Consider the following 10,035-nt stretch of genomic DNA (forward strand, 5'->3'; position numbering starts at 1 on the left):
AGACTCATGTTAAAAGGATCCACCAGCTTTCATATGTTCTCATGTTCTGAGCAAGGAACTTAAACATTAGCTTTCATACATGGCACATATTGCACTTTTACTTTCTTCTCCATCACTTTGTTTTTGCATTATTTAAACCAAATTGAACATGTTTCATTATTTATTTGAGGCTAAATTGATTTTATTGATGTATTATCTTAAGTTAAAATAAGTGTTCATTCAGTATTGTTGTAATTGTCATTATTACAAATAAATGTAAAAAATCTTTCGATTGATCGATTTCAGATTTTTTTGGTCCTCCAATAATCGGTATCGGTGTTGAAAAATCATAATCGGTTGACCTCTACTGCAGACAGCTGTGGAATTACATAAAAGACCGTTTTAGACAGCCAGACATGAACTCATGACCCTTCTGGTCACAGAGCCACAGCCAAGATGCACGCCTGTGTGTACTTAAACACAGGAAAGATCTCATCACATGCATTGAGTGTTTTTCATTACAGCTATCTTAAGATCTCAACTATCTTGACTACATGAAGCCAGCTCAGATTTTTGTCCTCTCAAAATCTGATAGGAGAGTCCCACAATATAAGAAGGAAGTGGCTATAGATGGAGAGAAGTTGGCAGGGGGTCCAGAGAAGAGTGAGATTGTGAGAAATAATTACTTTTTGGAGGAGAGGAACGGTCACACAGAACATTGGGTCAGACAGAAACCAAATAAACTAGTTAGGATTGATTCTCCTCTGAGACCTCTCTGGCAGGAGGTACAGCACTGACTGCACAATAAAGGTAATTCAATCTCTGGATGGTATTTTAGTCTGGTATTGTGGTTGGGTACTCTCAATATGCCCCTTATTGACCACCACCCAGACAAAACTTCTCTAACTCCTGACCCCAGCTGTCTCAGCCTCCAGTATTTATGCTGCAGTAGTTTATGTGTCAGGGGGCTAGGGTCAGTCTGTTATTTCTTATCTGGTGTCCTGTGTGGATTTAAGTAGTGCTTTCTCTAATTCTCCCTCTCTCTCTTTCTTTCTCTCTTTATTTCTCTCTCTCTCGGAGGACCTGAGCCCTAGGACCATGCCTCAGGACTACCTGGCCTGATGACTCCTTGCTGTCCTCAGTCCACCTGGCTGTGTTGCTGCTCCAGTTTCAACTGTTCTGCCTGCGGCTATGGAACCCTGACCTGTTCACCGGACATGCTACCTGTCCCAGACCTGCTCTCTAGAGACAGCAGGAGTGGTAGAGATACTTTGAATGATCGGCTTTTTAAAAGCCAACTGACATTTATTCCTGAGGTGCTGACTTGTTGCACCCTTGACAACCACTGTGATTATTATTATTTGACCCTGCTGGTCATCTATGAACATTTGAACATCTTGGCCATGTTCTGTTATAATCTCCACCCGGCACAGACAGAAGAGGACTGGCCACCCCTCATAGCCTGGTTCCTCTCTAGGTTTCTTCCTAGGTTCTGGCCTTTCTAGGGAGATTTTCCTAGCCACCGTGCTTCTACACCTGCATTGCTTGCTGTTTGGGGTTTTAGGCTGGGTTTCTGTACAGTGCTTTCAGATAACAGCTGATGTAAGAAGGGCTTTATAAATACATTTTATTTTATTTGAACTCCTATACTTCCAGTACATTACACTGAGCAAGAGGCAAAGTGATTGAGCCTGGCTTTGCACAATGCAGGGTGAAGGTGTGCCTCTAGTTACGCTTACACCTCTTGTCCTCACAGAGCAAAATCACATTTCCAAGAATAAATCCATTGTGAATGTATTGTCCTACTCCTTATCATCTTCTCTTTATCTGGCCTTGAACTACATGGGAGCTTAGCACTGCAGGCGCGGGTGTGTGATAATTGTTTTTTCCTCCTCTTTAGCGTGGGCAGGGTGATCCACAAGAAAATTCACTCTCAGATCCACACTCAGATCCACTCTCAGATCCACACTCAGATCCACTCTCAGATCCACTCTCAGATCCACACTCAGATCCACTCTCAGATCCACACTCAGATCCACACCCTCAGATCCACTCTCAGATCCACACTCTCAGATCCACTCTCAGATCCACACCCTCAAATCCATTCTCAGATCCACTCTCAGATCCACATTCAGATCCACTCTCAGATCCACACTCTCAGCACCACTCTCAGATCCACACTCTCAGATCCACTCTCAGATCCACACTCAGATCCACACTCAGATCCACACCCTCAGATCCACACCCTCAGATCCACTCTCAGATCCACACTCTCAGATCCACACTCTCAGATCCACTCTCAGATCCACACTCAGATCCACTCTCAGATCCACTCTCAGATCTACACTCTCAGATCCACTCTCAGATCCTTTAATGGAGAGTGTTCCTCTCGATAAACAGTCTTCTCTATGGCAATGCTGCCTAACTAACATAATGAAGTGTGTCCAATTCAGAAACACTGTAAATGGTAGTGAGTCAGCCAGGTGGTCATCATCTCAGCGACTGTAATATTAAAACCCAGCGTTCAAAGCCGCCATACCTGGAAAACACTCAATATGACACACCAGCTTTCAAAAGTCTGTTTAGAGTATAGTAAGTCCTTTGTTTATGTTCAAGGTTCTTCTGTGCTGTGAGTGTCTGACGGAACAAAGTGCTAGCTCAGCACTCCAGACAGACACCTGGTAATCCCATGCCCTCAGACTCCAGTGACACACTGTGCCAGCCAGCCACCTCATCACTAAGTGGTGAACTAAACGCCATCTGGGTAAACCCATAGACTATAAAAGCACTGGAGAGATGAACTCGAGTTCAGCGTAGTAGCTATTGAACTGGAGTTCAGTGTAGTAGCTATTGAACTGGAGTTCAGTGTAGTAGCTATTGAACTGGAGTTCAGTGTAGTAGCTATTGAACTGGAGTTCAGTGTAGTAGCTATTGAACTGGAGTTCAGTGTAGTAGCTGTTGAACTGGAGTTCAGTGTAGTAGCTATTGAACTGGAGTTCAGTGTAGTAGCTATTGAACTGGAGTTCAGCGTAGTAGCTATTGAACTGGAGTTCAGCGTAGTAGCTATTGAACTGGAGTTCAGTGTAGTAGCTGTTGACCTGGAGTTCAGCGTAGTAGCTATTGAACTGGAGTTCAGCGTAGTAGCTATTGAACTGGAGTTCAGTGTAGTAGCTATTGAACTGGAGTTCAGCGTAGTAGCTATTGAACTGGAGTTCAGCGTAGTAGCTATTGAACTGGAGTTCAGTGTAGTAGCTGTTGAACTGGAGTTCAGCGTAGTAGCTATTGAACTGGAGTTCAGTGTAGTAGCTGTTGAACTGGAGTTCAGCGTAGTAGCTATGGAGTTCAGTGTAGTAGCTGTTGAACTGGAGTTCAGCGTAGTAGCTATTGAACTGGAGTTCAGTGTAGTAGCTGTTGAACTGGAGTTCAGCGTAGTAGCTATTGAACTGGAGTTCAGTGTAGTAGCTATTGAACTGGAGTTCAGCGTAGTAGCTATTGAACTGGAGTTCAGTGTAGTAGCTGTTGAACTGGAGTTCAGCGTAGTAGCTATTGAACTGGAGTTCAGTGTAGTAGCTATTGAACTGGAGTTCAGCGTAGTAGCTATTGAACTGGAGTTCAGTGTAGTAGCTATTGAACTGGAGTTCAGTGTAGTAGCTATTGAACTGGAGTTCAGTGTAGTAGCTATTGAACTGGAGTTCAGTGTAGTAGCTGATGCACTGACTTATAAAGTAATCAAACCTGGCGAAAGAAATAAACAGGTTAACTATAGGCTAATAAATCTTATGAGCTCCAATGTCATGGATAGTGCATCAGGCAGCATCTTTTGGAATACAACATCAAATCAAATGTTATTTGTCGCATGTTTCGTAAACAACAGGTGTAGACCAACAGTAAAATGGTTATTGACCAATATCTTAACATTTTCTGTAAATCCCCTCAATATTTTAGGCAAATGTCAAACAAATAGTTTTTTATCATGTTAGGAATGACAGCAGCATAATTGTTTTATGTTGCGGTTTCAATCAAGGTGCAGTCAAGGTATACAGGGGCAGGAGCAAATAGAAATACAGCAGTTATCTTCACCCCTGGCTCTCTGGTACTTAAAATAACTTGTCCTGAGTTTATTACATAGTAAGTATATTGTTAGTACACAGGTATAAGAGCAACTAGATTTAATTATAGCCAACTATAGCCTACCTTGAATTCCACTGACAGTTGAGGGATGTATTCCAGAGTCCAGAGTGCCCTAACAAGTGATGCCAACTGCTCAGTGACTTCACCTCTGGCATGCTGCGTGTCTTCACTTTTAACAATCCCATTAATTCTCCTTCGACTCAAATCCAATTTGTACCGCTCCAACCCGAGATACTCTGCGAGCAGGTCAGTGTTGCTCAAGCACTGGACCACGGCGTTCATGAAACAGGTGTTCCCATGATTTTTCAAGCCTAGAACACCTGGAATTTTACCACCATAGCACCATAAAACCCTCTCGTTCACCGAGCAACGGGAAGAAGCTATCGAATTATTTTTAACAGAATCATCCCCGGCGACATGGACATCCTCTTTGATATTTTCTGAGTTGGTACTGAAGTTACAAGGAGTCCCGTCACGAAACCCTCCATCGTCATCCTCTGCGCCCGGAACTGCAACATCTCCAAAGTGGGTAAAAGTGCCCAAAGTTTTGATAATTTTATTTACAAAACTCCCCACTGACTTCAATGATTTCTTTCGAAAAAGCCGTCCATGTTTCTGTTTGTTTTCCTTGCGCTTTGCTGCCTTTGACGTGGCTTCATCCTTCACTCTGCAGTGTTTATCCATATCTTTATAATACTTTGCCGATGTTGGAGAATTCTGGAATTAATTGCGAGGCCAATGTGCCACTTTTCTGCAGAGATTTCCCATCCGGATACCGTGAGGAGGACAGAACACCAGCGCACAGGGGTGAAACCATCGCGGAGCCATGGCACATCAACACATATCGACTCCGTGCAGCCGGTAAACGTCAAGCATTTCATCACTTACTGAAACCCTTAATACTTGTTGACCAAATTACATGAGCTCCATCGTTGTTCAACATTACCCTCGCCTTTTCTTGCCTCCTACTTGCAGCCTTTACGGGCATGTACACACGCACTTACCCATCGCTTCGAACTTCGTCTCGAAAGAGGCGTGTATTCATATGCGTAGTGTGTGACTATTCCCTCCCACTTTGATTCTAGTCCCTGTATCATCAAAGTAGTTTACACTGGCATAGTAGGCTATATAAACTCTGACTCACAAATGAATGTTTCCAGGTTTAACTTTTATTTTCATGAAAACTATCAAGTTGATGTTTCCAGGTTTAACTTTTTATTCTCATGAAAACAAGCAGTTTTTCATGGTTGAATGTTGAAACAGTCATATTTTCTTTTTGGCAGGTTTTCTCTGTTAATATAAAATATGTGGATTAGTCATGGACACGTTTTTGCATTTAGAACACACACACATATTAGCCAATAATAAATTTCCCAATGTTTGGGAACCCCTGCTGTTTCAACCCACTGGCATGAAGGGCAGTGGTGAGGTGCTCACCTGAAGAGAGCAGTAACCAACCATACACAACAGATAGAAGGATATGATGGAAACTAAGCAGACATATTTCAGTCAGGTTCATCTCAAACATGAACTTTATGGAGTTTGTTGTTTGGGGAAAAAAACTGTCTTTGCAAAAGCATAAGTGCATTCCTTTTACATTCACAACAATATCATTCAATACATTGGAGAATGCCCTGGCAGAAATGGAGACCTTGTGAAATAATGTCTTGTTAATCTATACTCAGGCAATGAAATGGGAACACTAATAGGAGTGGGGTCTTTAAAGGTCCAATGCAGCTTGTTCACCAGCTTGTCATCACCATTCGCCACCTATGTGGAGACACAAAGCATACATTATTATGGGATATCAGTGTTTCATTTAGTCTGCTGTCAGTGCAGTACAATGGGTACAGTACAGACTCTCTCATCTTACAAAGGCTTGATGAATGATGTCTCTGAGAGACAATGAAATGTTGTGGCCTGAGATTACATTGAACTGTATAAATAAACAATACATATGCTGTTTCTTCATTTGAGCCAGTTTCTCACAGCAGGAAAATAATCCTGCAGCAACAGGAAATATGAATTATTATGTGGATTCTAAATAATGGATATTTTTCTAGGGGTTTGATACATTCTACATTAGCGTAAATCAAGTCTGAAACTATAAAGTGGAATTTACCAACAAGATTTAAGGTAATGCATCTGTATCTGTCACAAATTGGTCTCCATCCAGGGTGTTGTCATTCCATTAATGGATCCTGAGAGGGACCCTTCTAGTTCTCGTAAGGCAAACCCGTCATACACCTCCCAATAGCCAATCCGTCTCAGAAAATATACAGTATGTTAAATATTACAAGCCTTGATGTGCAGTAAACGAGGATCGTAGAATAGTTGTGTGAAGAACTCTCATTAAACTTCAAAATGCATACAATCACAATGTATAAAATCCACCCAACAGTTTCTAAAAGCGCATGCTCATTATTTTTCAACCAGGATTATAATATACAGAGTCTTTCACAATGACCAGTATTCATTATTCAAACTTTTTAATTAATGCATGTTTGTGTCAAAATCTCTCCTCCTGTTTAAAAATGTTTATAAGCAGATGTATTGTGCATGCCAGCATTTATTGGCTGGTAAATACTTTTGGGAGATTTATAACTAAAGCCTTGACTTTCTCCTAATGAGTCCTTCACAGTATGCAAATAGAAACTGCTACCGTCTATCAAATAGTAAAATGCAGTGGTTAAAACATGGTTGTGTGGGAATGAGCCATAATCATCTCTGGGGTTGGCAGCTGTCTCCTTGGCCTCTCGGCCTCCCGTTGCAACTGTTATTTGAAGTTATTTTTAGACCACAAATACCACATTTCCCTTTTAAAACGCAGGTGCCTTTCTATTTTTTCCCTTGTTGAAAAAGTAATTAACCTACAAAGAAGGAGCTCAGGAAAAGTGTAGATTTGACATCCTATGTGATTGTGCTCACCACTTTTCATGAAAAAACATGTGCTCCAGTAGTGTAGAGTTTAGACATACAGTGGGGAGAACAAGTATTTGATACACTGCCGATTTTGCAGTCTTTCCTACTTACAAAGCATGTAGAGGTCTGTAATTTTTACCATAGGTACACTTCAACTGTGAGAGACGGAATCTAAAAATCCAGAAAATCACATTGTATGATTTTTAAGTAATTAATTTGCATTTTATTGCATGACATAAGTATTTGATCACCTACCAACCAGTAAGAATTCCGTCTCTCACAGACCTGTTAGTTTTTCTTTAAGAAGCCCTCCTGTTCTCCACTCATTACCTGTATTTACTGCCCCTGTTTGAACTCGTTACCTGTGTAAAAGACACCTGTCCTGTAACGGCGTTCGTCTATTGAAAGAGAGTCGGACCAAAATGCGGCGTGGTGGTTACTCATGTTCTTTAAAACCTGTTAGGGCTCATGCGAATTTTCGCAGCTTTTTGTTAAAAATCACACAACATTTCAGAGCCCTGCTACTCATGCCAGGAATATAGTATATGCATATGATTAGTATGTGTGGATAGAAAACACTCAGACGTTTATAAAACTGGTTAAATCACGGCTGTGACTATAACAGAACGTGCGTTTCATCGAAAAGTGCAGGAAAATCTGATCACTGAAAATGGGAAAATATATCCATGCGCCACTTCAACCAATTGTTAAACGTGAACCACATTAAATGGGGCCGAGGTTGCAATACCTTCAGCTTCCACACGATGTCAACAGTCTTGTCATTTGTCTCGGATTTGTTTCTCGGATTTGTCAAACCGACACAAGGCAGCGCATTTTTTCCGGTCTCTGACCGGATGTTTTGGTTGAGGAATATTTGGACACGATATCAGGACGTGGAGCTATTGAATATACATCGCCCCGTGATCATTTTGATAGATTATTAACGTTTACTAATACCTAAAGTTGCATTGCAAAAGTATTTCGAAGTGTTTTGTGAAAGTTTATCATCAACTTTTTTTATTTAAAAAAATGACGTTGCGTTATCTAACTCAGTTTTTTCCTTGATTACACAGTCTTCATAGATTGATATCTAGGCTATATATGAACCGATTTAATCGAAAAAAAGACCCAATAGTGATATTTATGGGACATCTAGGAGTGCCAAGGAAGAAGCTCGTCAAAGGTAATGAATGTTTTATATTTTATTTCTGCGTTTTGGGTAGCGCCGGCTACCGCAAAATCTGTTGTGTTAGGTGACGTTGCAGTATTTTAGGGGTACATGCTATCAGATAATAGCTTCTCATGCTTTCACCGAAAAGCATTTTACAAATCTGACTTTGTGGATAGATTCACAACGAGTGTAGCTTTAATTCACTACCTTGAATGTGTATCTTAATGAAAGTTTAATGAAAGTTTGAGTTTTATCAAAAACTATAGGTGGCGCTCTGAAATTCCGCTGAGTGATGTTCCTTCATGGGAACTGTATTCTGCGTCATCCTTAAGAAGTTTTAATGAAAAATGAACGATACATGAAATAACTTAATATACAAAACAACAAACGAAACGTGAAAACCTATACAGCCTATCTGGTGACAACAAACACAGAGACAGGAACAATCACCCACAAAACACACAGTGAAACCTAGGCTACCTAAATATGGTTCCCAATCAGAGACAACGAGAATCACCTGACTCTGATTGAGAACCGCCTCAGGCAGCCAACCTATGCTAGACACCCATACTCAGCCGCAATCCCAATGCCTACTAAAACCCCAATACAATAACACAACAAAAATAAACCCATGTCACACCCTGGCCTGACCAAATAAATAACGAAAACACAAAATACTAAGACCAAGGCGTGACATGTCCACACACTCAATCAAACATACTTCAACCTCTCCACAATGGCCAAGACCAGAGAGCTGTGTAAGGACATCAGGGATAAAATTGTAAACCTGCACAAGGCTGGGATGGGCTACAGGACAATAGGCAAGCAGCTTGGTGAGAAGGCAACAACTGTTGGCGCAATTATTAGAAAATGGAAGAAGTTCAAGATTACGGTCAATCACCGTCAGTCTGGGGCTCCATGCAAGATCTCACCTCGTGGGCCATCAATGATCATGAGGAAGGTGAGGGATCAGCCCAGAATGACACGGCAGGACCTGGTCAAAGACCTGAAGAGAGCTGGGACCACAGTCTCAAAAAAACCATTAGTAACACACTACGCCATCATGGATTAAAATCCTGCAGAGCACGCAAGGTCCCCCTGCTCAAGCCAGCGCATGTCCAGGCCCTTCTGAAGTATGACAACGACCCGAAACACACAGCCAGGGCAACTAAGGAGTGGCTCCGTAAGAAGCATCTCAAGGTCCTGGAGTGGCCTAGCCAGTCTCCAGAACTGAACCCAATAGAAAATCTTTGGATGGAGCTGAAAGTCCGTATTGCTCAGCGACAGCCCCAAAACCTGAAGGATCTGGAGAAGGTCTGTATGGAGGAGTGGGCCAAAATCCCTGCTGCAGTGTGTGCAAACCTGGTCAAGAACTACAGGAAATGCATGATCTCTGTAATTGCAAACAATGGTTTCTGTACCAAATATTAAGTTCTGCTTTTCTGATGTATCAAATACTTATGTAATGCAATAAAATGCTAATTAATTAATTAAAAATAATATAATGTGATTTTCTGGATTTTCTCTACATGCTTTGTAAGTTGGAAAACCTGCAAAATCGGCAGTGTATCAAATACTTGTTCTCCCCACTGTACCTAGTCTATTGATGTAAAGAAATTATACTAGCAAAAAGTATATTCTATTTATACACAAAACACTCCCCCTCAGTTGAAGATACATAGAAAAGGTGTTTCTTTGAAAGTGCTGCAGTTTGATCCAGAGTCCTGAATCTAAAAAATCAGGTGCAAACGTCCATCATGAAGATATATGGATTGTACTCATGAAATACTCAATTATAATACTACCAATACCAAGCCTCAAGAGAAATGATC

The 10,035-nt window shown here is 41.3% G+C and overlaps 1 protein-coding gene across 1 annotated transcript in view; it reads right to left on the reverse strand.

Moving 5' to 3' along the window:
• LOC123999327 (ubiquitin carboxyl-terminal hydrolase 43-like) overlaps window positions 1–5,126 on the reverse strand; it is a 104,126-nt gene extending 99,000 nt beyond the window's left edge. Inside the window, exon 1 of the mRNA XM_046304969.1 lies at window positions 4,174–5,126. Within this exon, the coding sequence (XP_046160925.1) occupies window positions 4,174–4,794 (621 nt within the window). The 5' untranslated portion in view covers window positions 4,795–5,126. The remainder of the gene's footprint in view (window positions 1–4,173) is intronic.
• Window positions 5,127–10,035: the final 4,909 nt, after the last annotated feature.

The sequence above is a fragment of the Oncorhynchus gorbuscha genome, linkage group LG16 (assembly GCF_021184085.1).
Source record: "Oncorhynchus gorbuscha isolate QuinsamMale2020 ecotype Even-year linkage group LG16, OgorEven_v1.0, whole genome shotgun sequence".
Classification (NCBI taxonomy): domain Eukaryota; kingdom Metazoa; phylum Chordata; class Actinopteri; order Salmoniformes; family Salmonidae; genus Oncorhynchus; species Oncorhynchus gorbuscha.